Genomic DNA, 27,044 nt, shown 5'->3' with positions numbered 1-27,044 from the left:
ATAGCTGTATTTGTAAAGTAGATATGTTTGTTGTGGAGAAAATTATAAAGTATTTTTAAATATTAGTATTCTTGAAGTTGTTACCAACAATATTTCAATAAAGGTTTTATTTTTTCATCACTCACATTTTAGTCTTTTTGGTTTGGGTTTTTGTTTGCTTGCTTTTTTGTTTAGGAATGTGTGTATACATTTTTAGCACATTTTTAAGTTTTCATCACATTGCTTTGAAAAGGAACTACAGTCTAGCCATAATAAAGTATTTCTGGGGAGCCTGGAAGCTTTTTGTTAAACCATTCATCTTCAGTTACAGTATTACCAATGTAATTTTATATTAGATGTAATATAAATAAGTTCTGATTTCTGTAAAAAAAATACAGAGGGTAATTCTCATACCACATGCCTGTGGAAGTGCAAAAGTGCTATCTTAAAGCAGGGATGAAGAAAAACTTAAGCAAGTACCTAAACTAAAGTTAGTCACTGCAACCAATGACACTTGTAAAAAGATGTTCCTATTCCCACTATTATTTATCAAAGTGTTGTGCAGAATAAAGTGACCCTCATCTTGCTTGCATCTTTTTGTATAGATCGAAGTTTTCAAATTTTGATGCCAACTGGATTAGTTTTGACTAAAATTTTTCACAGGAGTTGCAGAATGGTTTGTGCTTTGCTAAAGAGACCTTGAATTTGGATGAAGCAGATGGGAAGTGTGATGCCTTTCAGGAGACAGCTGTGGTGTGGAATTTGAGGGCTTGAAACTTCTGTCAAAGATCAGTTCTCAGTATGGGCATGGAAATCTGGTCATGTTTGGCCATGGTATGAGGTTCTGCAAACTCCTGTTTATATATGTACAAACTAAATTGAGCAAAATGTTTGCTGGGTTTTTTGGTGGTTGGGGTTTTTTTTCCCCATTGTATGTGATACTGTCCCAGTATTTCTGAATTTTTGTGGGTTGGGCTATAATCTGTTTCCAGTAATGAAAGTAAAAAGAGGATGTGCAAAGATGTGGCAGGGTGGGACTCAGGCACAGAGGAACTACTTGTCTGATGAGATAGCTATACTGGTTGCTCCTAGAGATGGATAGGACAGTGTCTCCTTTCCAAGCCTATCCCAGTTGCTGTGTCTGTCCCATCAGAGCAGGAAGGCTCTCAGACCAGATGTGTAAGCTAACAAAGGACACTTGAGATGCAGAGTGTGAAGGGGAGAGAGAATGAGACTGACTAGGAATGTAGGTAAGGCTGTTGTAGCAAAGAGGTTAATGGCATAGACAGCAGAAACCAATAGAGCAGCACTGGATAAAATTAGGAATAGAAGAGTTTGGGGTTTAAAAAATAAATGTCTGTACCACAGAAAAAGTGGAAAGGATAGGACTGAAAGGGCTAAAGGTGGGTCGTACATGCAAAATAGGCTTTCCCAAGAGAATGGAAACAAAACCTCAAAGCTTTTAGGTGAGAATAGCAGCAGAATGTCTCGACCATAATGGCCATACAGTGGTGATAAGCTGCTTGTAATCTTTTGTTCACTCCCTGCACAAGGTACTAGGCTCATGGTTTACCAGTGTGATCCATCCCTTAGTGCTCCCAAAAATACACTGATCTGACATTAGCATTTAGAGTTTATGGCTCTTCATTCTTTACTGAGTTCTTATGTAGCAACTCCTATCTATGATCACCCAGTTTTCTGTCAAGCAGTGTCCAACTTCTAGTAGCTGTAAAACATCACACAAATAAACCCCAAAACCCTGAGAAGACCCAATGTTGAAACCTATTGTGCCAAAGACGTAGTCACTGGTATGCTGCACACAGTGTTACTCTGCCAACAAATGCTGTTCCTCCCACCCGAAGACTGCCATGTGACTCATTACTTGATTAACAATTTTACATTGCTGTACCCAAGCAAACATAAAGGGAAACATCGTAATACCTTGTAAATTCTTGTTTTTCATTGGTTATAAGTGTAAATAAATGGGCATGCCATGCTAATAAGGGAGAGTAGCTACCCTGCAGCATTGTAAGTGCTTCTCTGTTGCCCTAAAGATATTCTGTAAGTCTCCCTTTGGGGTAAATCATGCCAACACCATTGTTACTTTTGCAGTATTCGTTGTGTTCCACCCAGTCTGTTGGGTATTCTGTTCCTCACAGGAAATGTCTGAAAACACTGTATATTCACTGACAAATACTTGTGGTTTAGTTTAGGGGCTGAACCAACTGCTTCTAAAAATACATTTGTTTCCTCTAAGGAAAGAGAACTAGAACTGCTGCTCTTTCTTTTTCAGAAGCCCCTCCACCCTTCCACAGCGCTTGCAGTCATTCTTACCTCTCCTTTGTTGTTTAGGTGTGGTGTGTGGGCAGCTTCATGTTATTTGGTTAATGGACTGAATGCTCATTTACTTAATGCCTGTGTATGCTGGTTTTTCTAACTCAGCATGTACAAAGCTGTTTGAAGTAGTAAAATCAGAGCTGTGAAAGCTTCCACGTAGGGAAATGGAGAACAGGAACTTAATTCAAGCAAGCTTTAGATAGTGATGCACTGTCCAACACCAGCAAGCTTTCTCAATGCAGGGAGCTGTTTTTATTTTGGACTTAAAAGGTCTAGGTATACAAAGCAGTTTCCTAAGGGGTAGTTTCATAAGGAAACTACTCATTGCTGCCAGTGAGGGTAGCTCATATGCTCGCTGTGATGACAGCAAATTTTCACACTTCACAGATAAGATTTTCTGTTATCTATCATCTACCTATTCTAGACACATTCCTCTGGAGTCCAACCCTTTCGGATTGTGTACAGTTCCTCACACTATTCTAAACGTCATTAAGAGATAATCAGCTCTAAATTACTATAGGGCAAGAGCAATTGCATAGACATAAATTCAGTTTTACACACTGGTGATACAAACTTTACTCCAAGTAAATAGTCTGTCAAAACCGTGCTGCTAAATAAATTGGATTTTCAAAGCTAGATGATAGTCTTGTTTACAGAGGGAGAATAGAGCTGTTTCCCTCTTAGTGACAACTTAAAAGGTTAGTCATCCAAAATTGTGCCACTACAGGACCCACTGTGGGCATTTGGTGCTTCAAGGTCAGAACCAGCTATGAAAGTTCACTCCTCGCCATTAAATTCTGACAAGATTTCCATTTACCTTTTTTTTTTTTTCTCCTGGTGAGGAGTGGTAATTGCTGATGGTTTGTGAGCAAGTTAAATACAGAGCTATTCCAATTAACTCAGTGTTGGCACATGGATGGCAGATCATCTTAAATACCTGGCTGTGGGCAGCTGTAAGCCCATGGCAGCTCCCCTCGCTGATGCCACCAACGAACACTACTGATGGGAGCCAGCCTACACCAGATGGTATTAGTAGGTCAAGAGCTGTCCTCCCCGGCGTCTCTGGGAGCTCACCCTCTCTTTCCTTCTGATCTACGTATCTGATATTGGCATGTGTGGTCAGAGATTTTTATCGCAAATAGCCCGTTCTTCTCACGTTAGGCAGGTGAACTGCACAAGTTCCCGGCAGCAGGGGGCAGCAGTATAGCCTCTGCCGAAGAGCTCCGGTTTGTGGCTAATGAAACACGAAGTTCTTCTACACGTTCTTTCAGCTTGTTTAGGTTATGTTATTGTTCAAATATGAAGAAGCTGTACGTTCTGTTCTCCTTCTCTCCCTGTGGCTCAATGCACTGGTTTCGATGTAATTAGAACCTTCTGATCCTGCAGATGGAACACAAAATGTTGCCAATTCGCTGGCTTCTTTTTCTGAGTTATAGAACCGACACTGTGCCTGGCACCACTGCTGCTCCTTTTGCTTCTGATAGTTACCTGAGCATATGCTGTAGACTTTTTGCTTGGATAGATACAGGGGAGGAATCACCTGGATCAGACTAGCGGAAACCGGTTTTGTTTTCTAAGTTCTTGGTTGTTTCTTTTAGTGGCAACGCCGTGCATCCGGATGAATTCCTGTTCGTGCTAACTGCGATGAATTGGGGTTGTTGCATTTATGTACAGCCACCCGCTTGCTTTCTGGACGTTCAGAAGGAACATTAAGGAATTTGCCCGCGTGCTGGCATGGCTCGCTGCCGGATCCCAGCACGGGTGAAGACACTTCCTAGTGGTTGGTGACTCAGAGCTCCGAGACCCCAGACGCGGTACTGTGCGAAACCCGGGTTCGTCTCTTCTGGTGCGTTTTACTCCGCCAACAAGCAGCAGAACACCAGTGCTCTCCTGTGGCCGCGGACACCTGTCGGCCCCGGGCAGGGTCAGGGCCTGCCTGGACGCCGGTGCCCGACTAGGGCCACCCGTCACGGCGGCTGCTTGCGGGGCGGGACGGCGACACGGGCCGCAGCCCCGGTTACATAACGCCGCCCGCCGGGCAGGGCTGTTCTGCGCCGCGGCGGTGAGGGCGGGCCCTCTTCGCAGACCCCGGAGCGGCGGGGCCGGTGCCGGGCGGCCCCGCTGAGCGCGGCTGAGCGCCCAAGTGAGCGGCGGCCGCGGCAGCAGCAGCAGCAGCAGCGCAGGGACAGAAGAGGCACCGCGGCCCTTTGGGCTACGCGCGAGGGAAACGGCGGCGACGGCGGCGGCGGCGGGTGCCGCAGCGGTGAGTGGACGCGGACCCGCGGGACGGGGCCTGCGGCGCTGCTGGTGGCGCTGCTCGGGGCCTGTTGCCGGCGCTCGGGGAGCGGGCGGGGAGGGAATAACGGTGAGGCGGTGGCGCCCTGAGACTGCGGCGTCCCGTCCCACCGGGGCGGGGGGAAGCTCGGCTCGCGTCGCTGACAGCCCTCCTGGCGCCCGGACTCTCCTGTTGCTCGGCGCTGCCCACCGGTCTCGTCCCGTATCCCTCCTTCCCCGGTTTCGGCGAGGCGGGGTGAAACGCAGGGTCCTTGGCCGCCACGGTGCCGGCCCACTCCGCCCGGTATAACGGTTGCAGCGGGAACAGCCGCAGAGCAGGAGGGTTTATCCTTGCCAAGCACCAACCAGGCCAGCTCCCTGGGCTCTGTGAGAGCTCCCGAGGTACTGCTAACGTAGGTAACAACGCAGGTGCAGTAGTTGAAGCATGCATCGCTAAATAATCTAAGGTAAACGGGTAAACCTTTTAGTTGAGTTCTTTTTAAAAATGGCATCTGTGAACGAGCACCAGCCTGGTGGAAGTGCTTAGGTGCAGTCTGCAACTTTTCCTTCCCAGACGTCAGACTCATGCCAACACCGTTCTCAGTGCTGCTGTCACTTTTCTTCATCTCCTGGTCCCCGCTGCCAGGACTCTGCTGCAGTTTGATGGCGCCTTGTTTCTTGTCTCCTTCCCCACCTCTCGCCCCTTCCGACCTATTAAATACATCCTAGCTTGTCTCTGATTGCCTTTAAGCAGGGCTGACCTTGTCTCCCTTTTTCTTCCTAAGCAGTTAGATTTCCCTTTTTTTTTTTTCCATGTCAGCCTGTACCCTCATTTTTAGATTATGTGTGACTTCTGTATGTAAGCACCCTTCACCCCATCGTGTAGTAAGGCTTTGGTTTCTCATACACTTTTGTCTGCCTTCACTTTTATTCCCGAATCCTTATTGGTTTGGCATGTGTGAATTTAGGCCTTTGTCCAGGAAAATTTTATTCCCAGAAATAGGTCTACTCAAATAGAGTAACAGACTGAAGTCTGCAGGAATTATGGATTTATATGATGATTAATTGTGAAAATGATGGTTGCAAGACACTGCTTTCTTTTGTGAATTCATCAGAGCAGGATGTCTGCCTGTCCTCTGCTTCAAATGTAAACCTGGCTATCTTAAATCATTAATGAAATGTATCACTCTGCTACTCTTACCAGCTTCTTGCTGCTTCTTTTGAATGTTACTGTTAAGCCTTTGGCATGTACGTGCCACTTGAAAACTTTGTACACAGTGGTTGTTTTCTGGGGAAAGAATTTAAAAAATGCAGCAAAACTTTAAAACCTGATTGGTGGCCTTCAGATGTTTTCCTTCTAAAAGTGTTGTGCAGTCTGGTGGTTGGTGAAATGCACTTCAGCTTGGCACAGTCTCTGTGGTTGCCAAGTGTGTGAGCCAGTTGGATCTCAAGGAAATGTAACTTGTGGCAGTCCCCTGGTGACTTTTATTTCAATGAGGAGCAAACATCTGGTGAGTCATGGGAGCATTGTTTGCTACAAGCTAGCTGTCAGGGATTGTAGTCTTGACAAAGCTGATGAGCTCTATAAAAACAGCTTTCCCCTACACCCAGTGTTGTTGCCACGTTCTTCATGAATCATCAGATCCAGAGTCCTATCAAAGTCCTAAGGAAGGCAGAATTAATAACCATTCAGGGTGGAGTATTGTGGTGCTTGCCCCTCTTCTTGTGTTCCATATTTTGATAGTTCCAGTTCTTTCCTTCATCTGTGTATTCCACTGCTCCTCCTTTCCCTCCCATCCTGGTCAAGACTTTTACTGTGCTTCCACATGTGTTCCTGGTGCATATGTCCTCTGTGGCCTTCATGCACTGACCTTGTTGAAAAGAGAGTGTCCAACTTTTCCACTTGTGCAAGCAATTTCTGTGTGTCCCTCCACTTATCTGTGGCTCTCAAAAGAGTCCTGAAAACCTCTGTGTACACTAGTGGATGCTCAGCCTTAGGATGTGGCTGTACCTGCATCTATGTGCCTTTGAAGAGCAATGCTGATGCCTGAGGGGATGCTCCAGACCTAGCACCTGCTTTGCAGCTTCAAAAGCTAGCTAGCCTTCATCAAAAGCTAACTAGCCTTCATCTTTTAGCATAGCTTCTGTTGGAAACAAGGTTTATACCATCTCTTGCTATGTGTTTGCGCATGCATTTTAGTATTTGTTCCTTAAATGTTTTATTGCCAATCCCCAATTTCAGCTGTGTGTGATGTAAGGAGAACAGCTCCAACGTCATAAAGTTCTTGCAGATTTTGTAGAAACAAACCAAAAGGGAAGAGCAGGTCTGCAGTCAGATGCCAGTTTTCTCCAGGTTTTCACTTAGTGACTGAGTGATACATTCCTATGTGGCTGCCTCCACTTGGCAACAAGGTATTTGGTGTAAATGAAGTTGCAAAGAGAAAAGGAGAATGATTTTTGTGGTGAATACATCTGAACTGGAATCACTCTCAAAACTTAAAAGACGATAAATAACTGATTGGATACATTGCATTCTGAACATGAAAACAGAAAATCTTAGTATAGTTTAGACATTTAATCAACAAAGGAGGACAGTTCTGTAGATCTGATTTCCTGAGTTCTGCTGGTCACAAAGCACTTTGTTTTTATGGCTTTGCATCTCCAGGGCACAGCTCCTGTCTTTGTTCTGCCAAGCACACATTTGTGCAAGTACAGCAGGAATATGATCTCAGCTGGTGTCTTTATATCGATTTTATTTTAACAAAATTGGGCAACAGTTTCAAAACTTACTGGATGTCATCATATAAGCATAATTCCCTTGAAACTAAGTGATCACCACCGTTGCTCAGAATAATGCATTCCTTGATGCGGCTGGTAGAGCAAATCCCAGATAATTTATAACAATGACAAAATATTGGATTTTCATTTTGTTTTGTTTTTAAACTATTAGTCCTTGTCAACTGTAGATGGGGTGTCGTGGCACATCTATGACCTGTCTTGACAAACTTCTTCTACTATATATGCAGGTGAGATGGTGTCCTTAGAAAGGGTCCCTTTACAACTGCATCTTACATGCTCACTAAAGGATTGTGGGCTAAGTGTGAATCCTGGCACTTCAGACATATGAAAGGAAAAAGCCACATGGTAATAGGAAAAATTCTTGAGCTTCAGGGATGTTAACAGGGGGTATAACTGGCAAAGGAGGTTTTTTTACTTGGCACAGTTATATGAAGACAAAGGTATTAAGGCACCCAAGATCAACAGGGACAAATACCAGGTTCCTCAATACCACTTTTGAGTCTGGCTAAAAAACCTGCCCACTGTCTTTGGAGTGTAGACAGTGAAATACCTTTACTCTTCAAGGAAGATATCTCTTAAGGTAGTGCTTACTGATGGTTAGTAATATCTCAGCTTTCTTAGGCTTCATTTGAGTGCAGTTCCATGAAATTAAAAATGAAAAGCAGGTGTTCAGTGTCTCTTTTGGTCACATGGGTCTGCTCTGCAAACAAACAAATGGTAGGATTTGTGCCTTTAGTTAATATTAATTGCAAAAAAGTACTCCGAAATAGCACAAGAAAAGCTGAAACTATTTAAAACTCAGTGTTTAAACTTAAGAACTCACCCTGATATTGATTAGTGATAGGCTCCAAACTATACATCCTTGAATTTGGTAAAGTTTTGGTCTGAAATACAGTTCTGTTGCCTGTAGCTGACAGTCAACAGAATTGAGGAAGGTAGAATCTCTTGCAACAATTTTTCCTCAATAGCTGTGGTACTGTCAGTGTTGACTTAAATATAATTTTGTTCTTTTGTTTGAAAACTTGCTTTTTTGTTTGTTCTCTAGTGTTTGACTGCTTAGGACATAATAATCAGAATTTTTTATAAAGTAGATTCTTTTTAAATGAAATTGGAGATCCTTACATAAGAAGATCTCCATACATGCTCTTCTGCAGAGCTGGAGCTTCAAGTTGGTCCTTGCCTTCCAGGAGAATTGATCAGTTTGCAATGTCCTGACTTCAATCAGATGAAAGCAGGGCAGCCAGTAAACATGGTGTCTGTCAGACATTGCTGTTGGTTTCACTGCTTTGTAGACTCAAAGTACTGAGAACTATTGTTTATTTGTCTCTGCATTGTAAATAAATTGAATCATAGGGTGGTACTGCCTGTATTACAAAAAAAAAAAAAAAAAAAGACTCAGAGTTGTGAGCCCTTTGGTATTTAACTTCAGCTAGCTGAAATGACCCCACCTCAATGTTGAGATAAAGGTGGCAGATCTGACAGGGAAAGGCATTCTCATTAACACCATGTCAGGTTAATAAGCAAGCTTTGTTGTCTCTGTCTGTCTGTGTACACAGCTTAATTGTATTCCAAGGAAAAATACACTGGTTTTAAAAATGATGTAGGCTCATTTTGTCTCCCTTCAGCAGAACTGAATTTTCATGTCTCTTTTGGTACAAGCATCTTGTCTTCTGTTTAAGTGTAACTTGATATGAAGCCTTTCATATCAAGGGATTTTAAAGGAGTTTGACTCTAATAGGCAGTAAAAGTGGCAATCTCGGCTTTGGATCTCACTGAACAGATGCATGTAATAATGTACTGGAAGAAATTGAAGGATATAGCAAGAAACAAGGAGAACCATATGATTGTAATTTACTTGGAATTCAGCTATCAAGCTGTGGCTTGCTTGTTCTGTTCTTGATAAGTGTTTGTTTAGTTAGTGGTATTAAAAGGCGAAATAACCGTTGCTACAGTTGTGCTATGTAGAAAGCCTTTTCAGAAATATGACAGTAATACTTGAGAGCACAAGATGAATGAGAGGCCCATGTGGCATAGTTTGTGCTGGGGGACATACTGTTACATGTAGTAGACGTAGTGCTTGTCACCAGGGAGTCCTAGAAACACTTTACATAAGGCTACATGCTGCTTCCCTTGCAGCTGCTGCTAATAATAACAGTAGAATAAAATATTTCAGTTGTAAGGGACATAAAGCGATCAAGTGCATCTGCTTAACCACTTTAGGGCTGACCAAAAGTTAGAGCATGTTATTAAGGGCTTTGTCCAAATGCCTCTTAAACACTGACAGGCTTGGGGCATCGATTGCCTTTTTGGGAAGCCTGTTCCAGTGTTTTGACTATCCTCTCAGTAAACAAACAAAAAAAAAATATTCAGTCTAAACCTCCTCTGGTGCTGCTTTGCCTGCCACCGTTTGCTCTATGATGTTGTCCTGGGTTCAGCAGTAGCAGTCATTTTTCTCCTTCTTAGTAGCTGGTGCACTGCTGTGTTTTTGATTTTCAGCCTGGGAACAGCACTGATAACACCGATGTTTTTAGTCGCTGCTCAGTAATGTTTAGTCTGACCAAGGACTTTCTGAGTCTTATGCCTGGCCAGGGAGGAGGGGAAGCTGGGAGGAAGCAGAGACAGGACACCTGACCCAAACAGACCAAAGAGGTATTCCATACCACAGCACGACATGCCCACTATATAAAGTGGGGGCAGTTACCAGGAAGGGTTAGATCACTGGTTAGGTTGGGCTGGGTATTGGTCAGCAGGTGGTGAGCAGTTGTATTCTCTTCCCTTGTTATTCTCCTTATCATTATTATTATTATTGGTTGTAGCAGTAGTGGGTTTGTGTTACTGGACTGTTCTTAACTCATGGGAGTTGCATTCTTTTGATTCTCCCCCCCACCCCTCTGGGAGCTGGGGGCGGAGGAAGTTGGAGGAGTGAGTGAGCGACTGCGTGGTTCTGAGTTACTGACTGGACTTAAACCACGACAGACGTTGAAGGAGCATGTACAATCAGAGGTTTAAAATAGGACCAGAAGTGTGGAGTATTTCATGTGTTGCTGAGTCTGGCACCACCTGTCAGAGGCTGTGTTTGAAAGATAACTTGCTATGTGTGGTAACTCTATTGTGAGTAGTAGGTTGGAGGATGTCACAGGTGAGCCAGAGTAAACTATCCATAGTGAATCTGGATACTGGTTTATTTAAAACCCTGCAAGACTGGAGTATTCAACCTACAAGATTATTTCACACAGTTACGTGTACAGCTGGACTGACACAACAGCAATTAAAAAAACCATTAAGCTGTGAGAAGGGTATAGGGGTTGCTTTTGGCTGTATTTTCTCTCCACCTTGCACAGAAGTGATACATGATTTAAAGAATTGCACGCTTGTCTTCTCCTGCCATTATAATGAGGCAAACATAGCAGAAAAATATGTGTTGCCTTTAACTGAGCAGCAGTTTGAGGTGTAACAGCTGGTCCTTATCCAGGCATTGTACCTTGTTGTAGGTACAACCTGAAGAAGTTCAGGGAAGCTGAAGGTGGAAGGCATGCAGGCACTGACATACCTGTTGCATTTTCTAGTCAGTTAGATGGGAAGTCAGGGTCATGTGAGGAAATATGCCCTTGCCTTAACAAGTCTGTAAGTAAATAAAAGGACCAGTCTCTGGAGCTGTCAGTTCTTCCCCAGGCTGTGCATTTCCTTTAAATTAGAGGACTGATTTTTCTTAATGCAAAAGTCTCTTCATAAGCACTCTTGAGTCTCTGTGGGAATGTGGTCATGGTTATATGAATGGCACATGACAATGGTTGACAAATGTAGGTGATGTTTCTTATGTAAGTCAGCAGAATCGGTCTGCAGCTGCCGCAGGTTAAGCACAAGTTTGTATGAAGTACATAGCTAATAACACTAACTCAGTAAGCACCAGAGAAGTGCTCAGGTTAATTTAGATCTCCAGATAAAGAGAGCACCCAAGGAAAAATTTTCCTGTTACCTTGTCTCTTAAGTCCACAGGAGTCAGGGTAGAAGTCTTGGCTCTGTGACAATATTGCCCTTGGCTTCACCAGAGCCTGGGATTTTCCCTTTTATTTTCATATTATAGACCTGCCAGTTCCATTAGTTGTTCTGTCAGTGGATGCATGCTGATGGTGTAAGATAGTAATCTACAGAAAATATCTTTAGTTTAAAAGAAAGGAAGAAAAATCAAGCTTCTCTGTTTTGGGCGGTTTGGTTTTTTTTTGTTTGTTTTTATCTTTGTTTTTTCCTGCAAGACAAATTCCTGTCTTGCAGAACCTTTTCCCCTCTCCTCATGTTTCTGTTCTATAGTTACTACTAATTTGTTTTTTAAGGCACTTTCAGTGTAGAATTAGGATTTTTACCAAGATTTTCTCAAATCTAACCCCAGATATGATTGTTTCTCCTCTGAAGCACTTCAGTTGGAAGGCAGTGGCACTGGCATCAAGTTCTTGGCCACAACTGAGGGTCCTTGTCAGAAAAATGGCCCTTTTTATGGAATTCCCAAAAATGTTTGTTCCTTGCCCTGAAAGAAGCTCATAGATAAGTCTAGAATCAATAAACTAATAATTAGGGAGACAAAGAAGGAAGAAGAAGAATGGTGGAAAGCACTAAGAGGAAGTTACTTCAAGGAGGTCGAGAGCAGGCACGTGTCTCTGGCATTGTCTGGCAGCTGCCTGCATCCTAGGTTGTGTGAGACAGTAATAGCTCTGTTGCCTCTAGCTGTCCACAGTACAGCTAGCTTTTATCACCACCCATCAGCCTAGACCCCCCGCTGCTCACGTTCCTGGTTTGCCTGCAACACCGTGTGACTTCTCCTTTGCTGTGGGACATGGGTAGGAACTCCTGTCCATTTGCCTCCCTTAGAGGCATCTCTTGTCATGATGCTTGTACACAATAACCACCTCATGGCAGTTACCTTGGGGGTGCTTGGGATGGGGCTACCAGCAACCCTAAAGATATAGTCTTTCCTTCAGCATTACTTTATTTCTCCCTCAGATGTTTGCTTGTCCTGATATTGTGTATTGTGAAAATACGTAATGACAGAGGAAGGCTCATACTGTCAATTCTTGTCTGCAAAGCAAAGTAGCACTTGCTGTCTGATGAAAGACCTGAAGGTGTTTATAAAAAACATTTTTGCAAGTAATTACATTTAATCCAAATAGTTTAAATGTCACAGCCTCTCTATTTATTTTTTTTTAAATAGTTGTAATTAGTCACTGCTGAGGAATTTACCTGGATGTTAACAGGCTGCTTCAGTGTTCCATGTGTTTTTTTTATAGTGTGCCCTTCCCGTGTCATCTATCACTCTGGTATTTGTCAAGTGCTTTTAGGTTGTGGCTATTAGCAGGTTACACCTTCGGTTGGGGATTTGCAAATAGATGTGTGGGGTTTTGTTGGTTTTTTTTTGTTTTGTTTTGGTGTGTTTTTTTTTTTTTTTCAGTTAAGCAACTATACCAGCACCTAACCCTCATCTCAAATCAAATCTGACCTTCTTCAGGGTTTGGTTTTGTTGTGAGGGTTGGGCTTCTTGTTTGGTTGGTTTTAGGTTGTTTGGTTGGGTTTTTTTACACTAACTTGCTAATTGGTGAAGTCAAAATAATTTTTTTTCTCCTTTTTTTTTTTTTCCCCTCTTTCTGAATGGGGCAGAACATAATGACTACCTTGACCTGATCTTTCAGATGCTCAACTTGCAGGTTGGACACCTAAATCGTGAGGCTATACCTAATGATTAGGTTCTGCATAATAATTCGCTATTTACATAGAGTGAAATTGTAACAGAAAGAGAGACAAAGAACTTGATGTTTGTCTGTGCCACCCCTGCCAGTACCTCCAAGCCCAGTACTTAGGGTAACATAAATGCTTGATGTGGATGTTTGTTTGCTGAAAAGTCCTTTCACAGCAATTCCAAACCAGATTCTGTGGGGATTAGCAATTGCATGGACAGTCCCTTTATACCAATGTTATTCTAACTCGGAATTGAAATACGGTTAGAAGTATGATAATTCCCAGAAGACGGACATTTTTATTCCTATATATCTCTGAGCTGCATTTTATGTGTTTCTGAGAGAGCAGCTTCCACCTCTGGCCCATCTGATACCAACCTCCATTAGTGCTTGGTAGACTTTCACCTTAACACTTTCATGCTTTTTCTCCCAGTTTTGTCCTCACATAATCCTTCCCAAATCCACCTCATGACAATCTCTCAGATTCTTTCTTAAAACTGTCTTGCTGCAATCTCTATGGAAATTTGGCAATGGTTAGGCAGCTGCTGCTCTGCCTGTGGTTTTTCATGCTGACTAATACTGCCGTGTTGCTTGTATGTCTGTCCCCTCTGTCTCTAGCCATATTCTGTCTCCTCTTCTGCATGAGCAGTAGCCTCATTGAATTTGGGATGCCACTGCTGCTCTACACATGGTACCTGCAGCATGGTGGAGTACTGGTTCACAGCTAGGACCTGAGCATGTGCAGAGAAGTAAGAATATATAATGCAGTTGTAATGGTCTTCTTGGACGAAAATGCTGCTGCTGCTGTTTCCTACCTGAAGGGTTTCGTAGCTCATTGTCAGAGCTTAGACAATGCTTTATAATTTCGAACCCTTGTAATCCTACTGGTGTAACGACTTCTGTCTCCTAAGCAATTAGTAGTCTGGTACATCACTGGCTGTTCAAAGATGCAGACAGCAATGAGGCCAGTCTGTCCAGAGTATCAGGATGGATAATGTAGTCATTTAACTCCATGAGCTGCACTCTGTCTGCAGAAGTATTTCTTTTGCAGTGCCTACAGGTTCTTGGGTAATCTAAGATCATCCAACTGATTTTCTTATACATGTAATTTGAATCCATATTTGAGCACAGAGATGTCAGGCTAAAGAAGGGGCCCTTTAAATGTTTTCCACCACTGCAATGGAAATTATAATTAGCATGAAGAGTGGGAAAAACACTGTTCCCTACCCCACTGAAACCGAAAATAGTGTCCTTTGTGTGGGAAAGAAGGGAATGGCAAGTCAGTGTTTGTGGGAGCATTTGGAATATTTTGCTGAAATAATAGTTTCCTTTTAAAATATGGAAAAATGTAAAAGCAAATTTGGTCTAAAGGGAGTTATGCACAACTGGTAACTTAGGATTTAGATATTTCAAATATGTCATGATACTAACTTTCAGTAAGTTTTATGGGTAATGCTTCATTTATGATTGTTTGAACCTTTCATTGCTGCCTGCAGGTTGTGACTGGCTGTATTCACCAGCATAGCTGCTGGGCTCCTTTCTAGGTTAGTCAGGCATCCAAAGAGACTGCTTCTTACTGTGTTTTAAAAGCTGCTGTTTATAGCTGATGTTAGCCATATATGCTCTGCTTCCTCAGTGCTAGTAGTTTCAATCTATATTTCTTTTAAACAGGACTATGTCAAATTTACAGTGACTATGGGATTTACCACAGGAGAAAGAGAACAGGGGAGAAGTATGTGAAGGGGGTCATTTATAGGCCTTTTAAACTCCACCATTCAAACAGTAACACAATCCTAAACCAACCCTGATTTGACTTTCAGATAAATAGAGCACTATCCAGTTTGCATTCCCCCAAGAATCATATACTTTAGTCTGCAAGCTGGTGTGTTTTGAGATTATTTTTTTTTATTGTTTCTAAGGATTATTTGTGTTAGTAAAAGGCTAACAAGACACTTGGAAAATAGCTGGTATCAGCTCTCTTTCTAGAGGTACTGACAGTGTTGCTACCTCGTAAGATATTCATCCGCTGCTGTCCCTTGTTTCTTTTGTCACCACTGATGGCAAAGTTCCATGTTTGGTTAGCTCCATTGCACACGGGCATCGCAGCCTATCTAAGGCTACTGGTCTTCAGTTAATCGTCTGTGTTAGCAACCTCACAGAGTTAGCTTGATCAACATTTTCTATTCTGTTGCTGTCCTTCCATCTAGATTTTCATTACATCTTTGTTCATATCCAGCTTTTCCCCATGGTGTTCACTTATGCCATCCAACTCTGAAATGGAAGGAGACATTCGTAGTTTTATTCCTGTTTGTATCTGTAACTTCTAAGTAGAACTTGAACAAACTTTTTTTCCCCATTTTTGTTTTGTTTTCACTGATTCCTCCACCTTTGCTTCTTATTTTTATTGTGATTCTAAAATGTAGAAATTATGACACACAGCAGCTGTAAAACTAGAGAGACTGTTGGCCATGTGGGCTTGCTTTAGATTTACACTAGGTTGATTGCTGGTTTGGTCCTGGAGTATATTAACTAGATTCACACCATTAGGATGATGCAAATGGCAGTGGGTGGGTAGACCAAACCAGTGAGTTTGTTTGAATGTCTAGCAGCAGAAATACCCAGTGGGATTGTGATTAACTGAGGGAGAATGCTGCTTTATATTTTCCAATAGTTTTGGGGAATCAGGAATGGAGAATTCATCATGTGCTCCATCACTGAAGGCAGCTTACACCTGCAAAGTGTGTTCTATTCAGCCAGATTGTGCAGCAGTGGCATTTCCTACAAATATCGACTAACCTCTTTTTCATGTTGTGTTGTTGTAACTAAGAGCGGAATCTGTATTAGTGTGAACAGCATCTCCTGTTATAAGCCAAGAGTAAAAAAGAAGTGGAAGCTAAAGTGGGTAGAAAGGAAAATTATGATTATATTAGAGGTTGAACTAATAATTTATAAAAATCTCATATCTGACAAGTACCTGTCTGCACTTTTGCTCCTTGCTGGGTTTTGTGCTGCATATTATGGTCTAATTCCTGTTCAGCCAACATCTGTCAGGCGGAATAATTTCAAGCATTAATCCTTACAGGAATTAACTAGCTTGTTAGTGATGACCTGAGCTAGATAGTTTCTGGGGATTATTGCTATTTAAATCTTACCTACCTTTCAAACAGTAATAATATACTGGGCTGGTGTTTTATCTTCTTTTTCTGGGGTGATATGTCTTTAGACTGCCACCCCCTCTATCACTTCTACCACGCGGTAGGAGGCAGAGAGGAAATCCTGTGCTGCCTCCGCCATGAGTAAAGAGGAAGCTGCTAGTTTCTCTTTGTACCAGTCTGGCTCGTGCTGCTAGCCATGCTGACCTGCTGTCGTAACTAATGCCCAGTGGAGGCCAAGCTGGATTGTGCTTGTCGTGCTGGAAACCCATTTGGGAACTTTGATGAAATCACCACAGACTTTCACCTACCTGTTTTTGCAGAATTCCCAGGATTTTGGTAAGGTCTTTGCAAGGTTTGTTACTTTTATTTCATAATGAGGTGAGGTTATTGTGACTGTGAAGCATGCCTCTATCTTTTGGTTCCATTCACTCGTCTCCAGAGAAAGCCCATGGCTCACCTCTCATTCTCCCCCCACTGGTTGAGAGGGTGAGAGGATCCCAGGCAAGGGCCTGCTGTGACAAAATAATAGCCAATAAACTTCTCTGAGCAGCATGCCAGGATGGGGACCTGCTTTTTATAAGGCAGAAAAAAGAATCAAAAATATCAACACCATGGTGCTCACCACAAGATTTGGAAGTTAGAAGTAGCAAGTGAAGTTACTAGAGAAAGTGTCTGTTGGGAGTGTTGCTGTCTGACACGATATCAGCTTATACAGACCCAAAGCGTTCACTGACTTGGGACTGCTAAGATCACTTCCCTGAATTTTTTTATGTTAAAATTTCATGTTAAAAAGAGATTGAAAAATAATACTGAATTTCTTTTAAAGTAGACAGTATAGTTTGCACAAGCATTGTCATTTATGTTTTGCTCATTGGGCGCAAATGTGGTCATTGGAGGCTCCCGTTTTGCTTTGGTTTAGCAGTGGTCCCCCCATCACAGGTTCAGATGCATTTTACTCCAGGAAGAGGATAACCTGCTTCTCCTATTTTCTGAATCAACCTTTAGTGAGGTACCTACTGAGCCCAAATTCAAAGTGGAAATGGGAGGGGGGGGGGGGGGGGGGGGGAAATGATTCCAGTGATGTGAAATGCCTTTAAAATATAAACAGTGTTTGTGGTATCTTTAAAAGACTGCTTTGGAGACTACTGAGGAAAGATTATTTTTTCTTTTTGATCAGAGTTTCTGCCATGACATATATTGCTCCTTGTAGAATAGTTATATATTACCTGGATTGTAAGAATCTGTCTTTATACCTTTTCCTTCTTCCAAGTGTTTGAGAATCATTAATGGAATGACACATCTGTCAGGAGATGCTTGTCAAGTATAACAGCAGATGTGTGTAAATTCTCAGCTGATATAAAACCCTATTGCTCTAAGTGTGTCTCTGGTTAGCTTTCTGGTAGCCAGCAGCCCCAGAGATATGTCCTATAATATTTAGGGTGGGATTTTCAAAGTTGCTGAAAAGAAGTAAACCCTGAGATCCCATTGGGGTCTAAATAGAACTGAGCTGCCTGATCTGTTCAGATGTTCTCAGGAGGAAAAAAAAAATAAATAAGAGAGAGCTTTGGTTTCTAAAAGTTAATTAAAAGTAGATGATGCAAGAATGAGAAGAATAAGCATCGGCTTTACTCTTGCTGCTCAGCACGGTAATTATCTGTGATCACAGCTTTAAATAACTCTCTGGTCCTCCTCAGTGGAGGTGGACTGCTGACAAATGTGGCTTACTGCTGGGTCCTGCTGCCACTTTACTCTTCATTCTAGTTTTGATTAATCTCAGTAGGAGATTAGGTTTATAAACTATAGGACTTCAGTCCTCAGGCAAAGAGACTACTAAAAGGCACTGCTGCTTTATTGTGGAGGTGTTTCTTTATCTCTGCTGTGAAATCATGGGCTATATCAGAGCACTGGAGTTGTGGCTGTGCTGGTCTCTGTGCAGAACCAAAGCGTGCTCATCCTCCAGTGGCTGCCAGAAGGGCTCTTTGCAGCTGAAAGCAGAGACTCGACCTTGCTCTTTAACCCACAGTGCTGGCAAGCACGCACAGTGGGAGGATGATGAAAGTGTGCAAACTGCAATAGTTCAGGCAAAAATGAGTCACGAGAAAGCAGCCTGTTTTATTCAATTCCAGAAATGTTCTCAGCCGTTCAAAATTAATTTATATACACCATTTTGTAGTGGTCGACTTTGTTTCTGAGTTTGGGGATGAGGTTGTAGTCAGTTTCAGTAGTGCATTTTGTTTAAGACACAGGCAGGCCCTGTTCACTCATGGGTTTGTCTCAACACAAACCAGTGTCATTGGCAATATGAAACCTGGCAATATCAGCTTAATGCAAATATTACTTTAAATCATGTTCAGTGTGCGAGCTCTTTAGGTGTAGCTGTACTTACCCTGGTGTATGTTTTTGGCAACATTTCAAGTGCTTAGCTCTTTCAGTGGTCATTTTTCTCTTTCTTGATAAAATATATCTTCCTGTTCCATACAAATTGAAATGTTTTTTTTCCATAAACATGTGCTTTGGTCCCGTGAAAGTAACTCTTATTTTAATCAACAACTTCAGTATTTAAGTTTATGGTTGTTCTACATGGTAACTACTTTTTTTAAATTCAAGTGAGTCTCACATTTACCGTATAAATATCTCCTCATCCTAGTGAATGTTCTTCTAAAGGGGACAAAAAATATTGTGCTCTTAGAGTATACTTGTGAAGTACTTTCAAATGACTTTATTTCTAAGAAATATTTGTAGTAAATACTTGACTTAAAAGTTTACTATTTTAAAAGCTTTATGTTTAGTACACAGTTTAAAAGCTTTATGTTGCACACAGTTGCTCAGTCAGAATCAGAGGCATTTGACTGATCATCAAACAAAATTTTAGCACTGGTTTCATAAGGGGGCAAAAATTTTATATGTTCAAAAACACCGAGATCCAAATGTGGAAACATTGATGTGGAAGAGGAGAGGATGCATGATGTGGAGGTAGATTGACATCCTGCAGCCCTGAGCACCCACATGATGATTGTAGGCCTCTTCAGGACATGGGATTCCTGCAGAAGGCTAGTTGTCCTACCTCTGGCATGAATCCTTGCTTGGAAGTGCCCCTCTCTCACTCTGACTCCCCTGGGAATTACTGGGCCCACAGCTCAGTGTCCCACTGACTGCCTGAGGTTCAGTGCTGTCGGTAGGACAGCACTCCCTTGTGGTGTGAGACATGCTTTTGAGTCCCAGCATGTTTGCAGACCCCATGCTAAGGCCGCATGCTTTAGCAGGGCTAGGGGATCTTGTTCTGAGAATCTCTGGCTTCAAGGGGTAGGCAGAGGACAGGGGTGGTGGAACTACCACAGCTTGCACAGAGCAGTGAACATGCAGCCGCAGTCTAACGGCCCTTCCATTTAGCACTCTGTGCCCTCAAGTACACATAGACACCTTGCTTTCATTGCTGAACCCCTTCTGACACATGTCTGTAACCTCTTTGGGACAGAGGTATTATCCTTTTAATGGTAGGGCACTTCTGCTCCCCAAAGGGTGCTGTGAAAGCATATTTTGTACCCTGCTTAATACTCTGGGATCCTGATTACGGAAATGGCCCTTGGGAGTTACTGTGTGTCAAACTGCGCACAAAAGAGAAGAGCTGGTGCCAGCCAGCCAGGAAGATGTACAATTCCTAAGAAGGGTTGGGATGGCAAATGAAAATTGAGCAGCGCAGCTGGGGTGTTAAGAATCACAAGGAAGAATTACTTGGGAATACTCTACAGAGTAAAACTAATTTGCAGAATATATTTGGCAAATAGCTAGGAATAACCTCACATTTGAGAAGATGAGATTGTCCATATATTGACAGATATTGTGTATGTGTCCATACGCAGTGTATACCCAGCAAAAGAGGAATAATTTATGATATTTCATGCTGAATCGTTCACTGATCTCTAGCCAAGAGGCAGATACCATAGAGGTTTATTAATGAGTGTATCAGTGCTGTGGCTGGCACCCAGTACTGAGGGATTGTACAGCCTGTGGAGGACGAGTGGGAGATAATTAAATACATACATTTTAGCCTCCAGAGACAGTGAGACTAATGCTGTTGGCTTGCAATGCTTTTTCATTGGCTGACTGATTGTAAAGCTGTTTGTTAGGAGCTGAGCAGTCCTCAAACCTGGCCTACTTGAGCAGCTGGGGACAAGTTCACAGGACATAGATTGCAGGTAAGTTCACAGGTACCTTTCAGGGGCAATTGCTGAAGCAGTTTCTCTGAATCAGAAGAATCTCTGCGGAAGTTGTAGGACAGAGGTGTTTAACTTGTGATTTTCCAGTAACTAGGGAAGTCAAACCTCTTGCCATTAAGTTCAAAGTCACTAAACAGTGATCTACATCTATGTAGAGATGCTTGAGGGGATACATATTAGAAAAGGTTGAAAATCACTCTCTGTAGTGTTTATTAACTGACTGATTCTGTTCTTGTCCTTTCAAGTATTTCATTATTGTCTAGAGGCAAGAAACAAAGTCCCTCTGAATGTGAAGCGTTATCTATAAAGAGGGTAGAGTGAGACAGCATTTTACTTATCTAACTGTGATTTACTAATCATGGTAGACCAACCTGGACCAACTCCCAGAGTGACCTTGAAATGCAAAAATGTATGTGTGGGGAGAGTATGGAGTATATGGAGCGGGGAGCCATTTGTAATTAAGACTTCTCACCTATACTTTTTACTTCCAAATGACTTGATGATTGAAAAAAAAAACAACAAACCTGCTGTGGTCAGGGCTACTGATTGTCAATCCTGATGCTAAAAGGGAAGACAGACCCAAGACCCAGCTCTGCGTCACTTGCACATGATGATTCCATTCAAGTATAGAGCTATTATAAATTTTCAATCCCTTTTTTTTAGGAAATTACTTTTGGGACCTGGGAATTCTATTTTTTCCACAGCAGTCTTAAAAAGCAAAAAGATACCCTGTTTGCTGTGGCTCTCACCAAAGTCTGAAATTATCTTTAAACAAATAGTTGAAAAAAACCCCAGGTTTTTTTTTTTTATATATATAGTCAGTCTGCACAGAACATGGTGTTTGTTTTGGTTTGGGGGGATTTTATTGATTTTTTTGTTTTTTTTTTTAATCAAGTAGATAGAAAATTGTCAGGTGTGATCATGTTGTGGTAGAATGTTTTGCATTAGCCATAGGCTTCCTATGGATTGTTTTGCAAGGGAAAGAAAATGGTTATGTGCATGAGTGCCATGTGTACTCATGATGTTGGTATTCCTTGGTTAAGGGGAATGCTTGTAACTAGGATATGCATGTGTTTATTCCAAAAACTATTTATTTTCCAGCTCATTAATTAGGACAAACAATTGCTGACTGTCATAAACATTCACTGCAAATAACATAGGAAAAGGCTGTGTTGGGAGATGGCCAAAGTGATAGGATTACTGTTTTGAGCCTTTAAAAGATTAGGCTGGAAGTAATTACAGTTTTTATTTGAAAGCTTGAGGGCTTCTGCAGCTGCTCAGGCAGTTTAACTCAGCTGTACATGGGTGTGGCTAAGCTGGAGGCTTTCAGTCCCTCAACTGGTAAAGCATCAGCTACGAATAATGTGATTCAAAATAACTCCTCCTAGAGTGGACTAACAATATGCAGCTTTGGAAAGACAGCGGTCAGTGCTTCGCCTTTCTGTGATCTGTGCCAGCTACTGACCCTCCATTCCAGCCTGAAGTAGATGAGTCAGAGCTCTCAGCTCTGCTTCTCGGAGATGGCTTTACAGTATCCAGGGAAGCTGCAAGGTCATTAAATTATCCCAGATACAGTTCCCAGAACCAAAATTGCTCCCACACTCATGCATTTCTACAGAATTTGACACAGTCCAATAAGGTTTTGTGGGTTTTTTTCTGTTTGATTTTGGGTTTGTTTTTGGTTTTTTTTTTTTTTGACCCCACGTTCAATCCAGAACCAAATGGAAAAGGTTATGAAAAGTTTGCAGTATTTCAGTAATTGGAAAACGGTCTCCCTAATGGTGAGTGATTTGAATTACTTGGAGCATTTATGTACTGTTATTTTTGTAAGAACTGGGTACTGGAGACTAGTCAAGTAGTACAAGAATATAGGAATCCAAGACATACTGAAGCCATTTAAAAGCCTGTGTTCTATTTATGTAGGGTTTAAAAGAATGTGTGAAATGGGAGTGGTTGTGAGAAACATTTTGAGAAGTTTGTTGGTTTTGTTTGTTTGTAAAAAGTCACATGACTTGGCAGTGAGAAATTAGTATGTTAGGAAATACTGCAAAACAATAAAATAATCCCAACACAAAGATGCCACATTTGCAGAGTAACTTTAAAAGCTCTCAGTACTGCATTAGGAATATTAAATAAGGAAGTCTCACAATCCCCTCATGAGAGTTATTAGATGCACTAGAAAGATTGCTGAAGTAGATGTACTTATGAAAGAAGCACTCAGAAGAATTTGGCCCTGTGAGTGCTGGGTGGATCCCATGGATGGTCACCTGTGCCTTTCGCTGTGTCAGGGACTGCTGTGGAGACTTGGGCATCTCCAGGTCCCTCAATGGCACTGTTTCTATGCAGTGATTCCAAGAACTATAATGCAGAGCAGTCAGGTAATTAATTTATCCATTCTTTCAGTAAAATGGCTCCAAGACCACAGTTGATACAAGGCTGCCTCTGTGTCTCTTCATCCCAGACCAACACAAATGGAGCACAGCTCATGAGCTGAGCAGATTTTATAAGCAAACCCCAGCTTGCTGTTGCTTTGAATCTCGTTAATTCATGTTGTGGTATTCAACCTGTGGGCAAGCTAGGGGGGACAGCATGTGTGTCCCAGCTGCCTCTTCTCAGGGAACAGTGGGTAGGTTACAGTCCTGACTTCCCTCCTTGCTAACTGGCTTTGTGCCTGGATGAGGGAGGGGGAGAGGGGCGATACTGACTTGAGACAGGAGTGTGTTACAGAGGAGTTCATCTTCCCCTTTTCCAAAGGTGTGGATGTCTTGTGCGTAGTAACTGGTGTTTTGGGGGCCACAGAGGTTGATGCAGAGAAGGTAGAAAGACTAGTGTTGTGGGAAAGGTTCAGCTAAAGGATTCTGGAGCTAATCTGTATCTTACTTTTTCCTGTACCTGAAACATGTTTTTTATAACCTCTGGACATGCTGCAGGAGCTGTCCTGGGTAAGATACATTCAGCACCCTGAAATACGCTTCTTCCTTACCTCTACTAAGTAGCAGTGTTACTGTGTCTGGACAAATAAAACTTGGGTTTACTCAGCATCTCATTATCTGTGCCAGAATTTCTTATATATAGTTATTACCCTCATTTAGTAACATGTATAAAAATGCGAAATGCTTTCTGCAGTATAAATATGTCTTCCATGATATGAATTAATACACTGATCCAAGTGGCATTAAAATGGCAAGCTATTTCGAACAGTTACATGCATTTGAAAATTACTATGACAAAAATAATTTTGTACAAATTGCACCTGCAGTTAAAGGGAGGCTTTCCTTGGCATAGTGGTCCTAGCAACTGAGCCTGCCACCTGGGACAGCACCATGCTGTTGCACCACAGTACATGTGGCACTAAGGTCTGCTGCTGTTTCACAGTGGACTGTGAACGCTGGGTTTGCGGAGCAGAACAGGTCTGATCCAGAAGCTGCTGTGTGTCCTTTGTATTTCTTGTACTGATCAGAGCCGTATATTTCATGTCCAGAGATACTGCTCAATTATTTAGTCCTGATGATGCAGCAGAAATGGGGTAAATACTGTTGATTAATTAACATTTATCTAGTAACCATTCATCCCAGCTTTAGGAGCATTTGCAGAGAAAGTACAGATATTGCAAAATTTCAGGTAGTCAGCAGCTGTTATTCGTACCAAGCAGTTAATACGTTGTAAACCAAGCTTTTTCCTTGCAGACATAACCCATGCTTTTAATTCTGGGAAAGGGTGAGCAGGTTACAGAACAAAAGACTTGGGGACACTATAGCTGATTGCTTCAGACAGCGTCTCGCTGCCCAGTGTAGAGGAAAGAGAGAAGACAGGACACAGTTGGTCTCAAGAGACAGCTCAAATCTGTGTCAGATATTACAGGTCATAACAACTGTGAAAACCACCTGGGCTTTTTGTTCATGCTAAATGTAATCATCTTTACGGTGCTAGATGTAGGAATTACTGGATCAGAATTAGTGATGTTATGCAGGCATTTGGAATAGCAAAACGTTTCTCTTCCTTTGCAAACTGGTGATCTTAACATTGAAATAACATTTTTCATGATTTCCTGAGTTGACTGCTTGCGTGGAAAGCCTGTGTGTGGGATGGGGGTCTGCGTTATCTGTGGATTTTGGACAGAAAATCCTTGTGCTCAGAGGAGACCAGCATGTGGGCAGAGTTAGGGTGAGGTTTTCTTCATGTTAGATGACAGTATGCTTTCCACTGCTTCTTAACCATGTTTGATTGCCCTCTAATTTTTGTAAGAAATAAGACTGGGATAACATACTGTTCTGTATCGGCTGTTCCATGACTGGAGTCCTGAAGCCAATTTTAAATATGATATAGATGTTGCCATGAATAGAAAACTCTTCCAGGAAGTGAATGCCACTCCTCATCAGAATCTATCCAGCAAATGTACTGTCAGTTTTTGTTTCTCAATGGCATGACTGAAATTGCCACATCTTACACTCATGCATTCAGAAACTGTTTGCCTAGAAATGTATGTTTGTAAGTAACAATAAAAGTTTTAGGGGACAGTCCCTCTACAGCTGCCAGATATACTGGGAATGTTAATGTGAAAACAAGTTGATCAGTCAGCTACAGAGAGATGAGTGTTCTTTTCTGAAGCTTGGATTATAGTTCAGGAACGCCAGTTCTAGATCAGTCATAGAAAAGGAGGTAGCTATCTAGCAATCCACTGGAAATAACATTACTCCTTTAGCTGGCTTCATTCTTAGAACTCTTGTGGTGTAAGTCAATGATTTTAGCTTTAATTATGCTGTCATATTTTTTATAATTGAAAGAGGGAGTAGCTGCACTATGCCACCCTGCCACCCTCACTAAATCCAGTACATCCTGTTCTTTAATCTGTTTAAGGTGAGGTCATGTTTTTAAAACTGACCTCTAGCTCTGAATCATAGAACCATAGAATGCTTATGGTTAGAATGGACCTTAAGATCATTTAGTTCCAACCCCCCTGCCATGGGCAGGGATGTCTCACACTAGACCATGTCACCCAAGGCTCTGTCCATCCTGGCCTTGAACACAGCCAGAGATGGAGCATTCACTGGTTCTTTGGGCAACCTGTTTTAGTGCCTCACCACCCTCACAGGAAAGAGCTTCTTCCTTATATCCAATCTAAACTTCCCCTGTTTAAGTTTGAACCCATTACTCCTTGTCTTATCGCTACCATCCCTGATGAAGAGTCCTTCTCCAGCATCCCTATAGGCCCCCTTCAGATACTGGAAGGCTGCTATGAGGTCTCCATGCAGTTTTCGCCAGGCTGAACAGCCCCAACTTTCTCAGCCTGTCTTCATACGGGAGGTGCTCCAGTCCCCTGATCATCCTCATGGCCCTCCTCTGGACTTGTTCCAACAGTTCCATGTCCTTTTTATGTTGAGGACATCAGAACTGCCCACAATACTCCAAGTGAGGTCTCACGAGAACAGAGTAGAGGGGCAGGATCACCTCCTTCGGCCTGCTGGTCACGCTCCTTTTGATGCAGCCCAGGGTATGGTTGGCTCTCTGGGCTGCGAGCGCACACTGCCAGCTCATGTTCACTTTGTCATTCACCAACACCCCCAAGTCCTTCTCCGCAGGGCTGCACCGAGTCTCTTCTCCACTCAACCTCTAGGTGTGCCTGGGATTGCTCCAACCCAGGTGTAGGACCTTGCACTTGGTTTGGTGGAACTTCATAAGGTTAGCATAGGCCCATCTCACAAGTGTGTGGAGGTCCTCTGGATGATATTCCTTCCCTCCAGTGTATCAACTGAACCACACAGCTTGGTGTTATCAGTAAACTTGCTGTGGGTGCACTGAATCCCACTGTCCAGGTTGCCAACAAAGATGCTGAACAGGATCCATCCCAGAACCAACCCCTAAGGGACACCACTCATTACCCGTCTCCACTCGGACACTGAGCCACAGACTACAACGCTGCATGAGGCCATGTGGCCAGTTCTTTATCCACGGGGTAGTCCATCCATCAAATTTACGTCACTCCAATTTAGAGACAAAGATGTCGTGTGGGACAGTGTCGAATGCTTTGCACAAGTCCAGGTAGAGGATATCAACTGCTCTACCGCTGTCCATCAGTTCTGTAGCCCCATCATAGAAGGCCACCAGATTGGTCAGGCAGGATTTCCCCTTAGTGAAGCCATGCTGGCTGTCACCAGGCACCTCATGGTTTTGCATGTGCCTTAGCATGCCTTCCAGGAGAACCTGCTCCAAGATTTTGCCAGGCACAGAGGTGAGACTGACTGGTCTCTAGTTCCCTAGGTCTTCCATTTTGCCCTTCTTGAAAATGGGGATTATATTTGATGAATTGGGAATTGAAGTTCATTGGCAACTTCACCTGACTGCCATGATTTTTCTAATATGTTGGGCAGTGGCTTAGCAAATTCATTCACCAGCTCCTTCAGGACCCACAGATGGATTTCATCAGGTCCCATGGACTTGTGTATGTTCAGCTTCCTAAGTTGATCTTGAACCTGATCCTTTCCTACAGTGGGCTTGAGGTCATCATTCTCCCAATCCCTGCATTTATCATCAAAGACTTAAGTGGCATGGTCAGAGCACTT

General features: G+C 42.5%; 1 protein-coding gene across 7 annotated transcripts in view; it reads left to right on the top strand.

Moving 5' to 3' along the window:
* Positions 1-4,503: 4,503 nt before the first annotated feature.
* Positions 4,504-27,044, top strand: part of SYNE3 (spectrin repeat containing nuclear envelope family member 3) — a 59,883-nt gene continuing 37,342 nt past the window's right edge. For 3 of the 7 annotated variants that reach the window (XM_061348879.1, XM_061348878.1, XM_061348884.1), the window contains exon 1: positions 15,379-16,603. In XM_061348879.1, the coding sequence (XP_061204863.1) occupies positions 16,549-16,603 (55 nt within the window). In that variant the 5' untranslated portion in view covers positions 15,379-16,548. Of the gene's footprint in view, positions 4,580-4,912; positions 4,993-15,378; positions 16,604-19,421; positions 20,464-27,044 lie in introns of those variants that run through there. The other 4 variants (XM_061348881.1, XM_061348882.1, XM_061348885.1 and 1 more) reach the window with 4 other exon arrangements.

The sequence above is a fragment of the Neopsephotus bourkii genome, unplaced genomic scaffold (assembly GCF_033783945.1).
Source record: "Neopsephotus bourkii isolate Nb327-2 ecotype Australia unplaced genomic scaffold, CSIRO-AGI_Nbou_v1 NB_372, whole genome shotgun sequence".
In the NCBI taxonomy this organism is placed as follows: Eukaryota; Metazoa; Chordata; class Aves; order Psittaciformes; family Psittacidae; genus Neopsephotus; species Neopsephotus bourkii.
The sequence above is the reverse complement of the archived record's forward strand: the minus strand, read 5'-3'. Positions and strand labels throughout refer to the sequence as shown.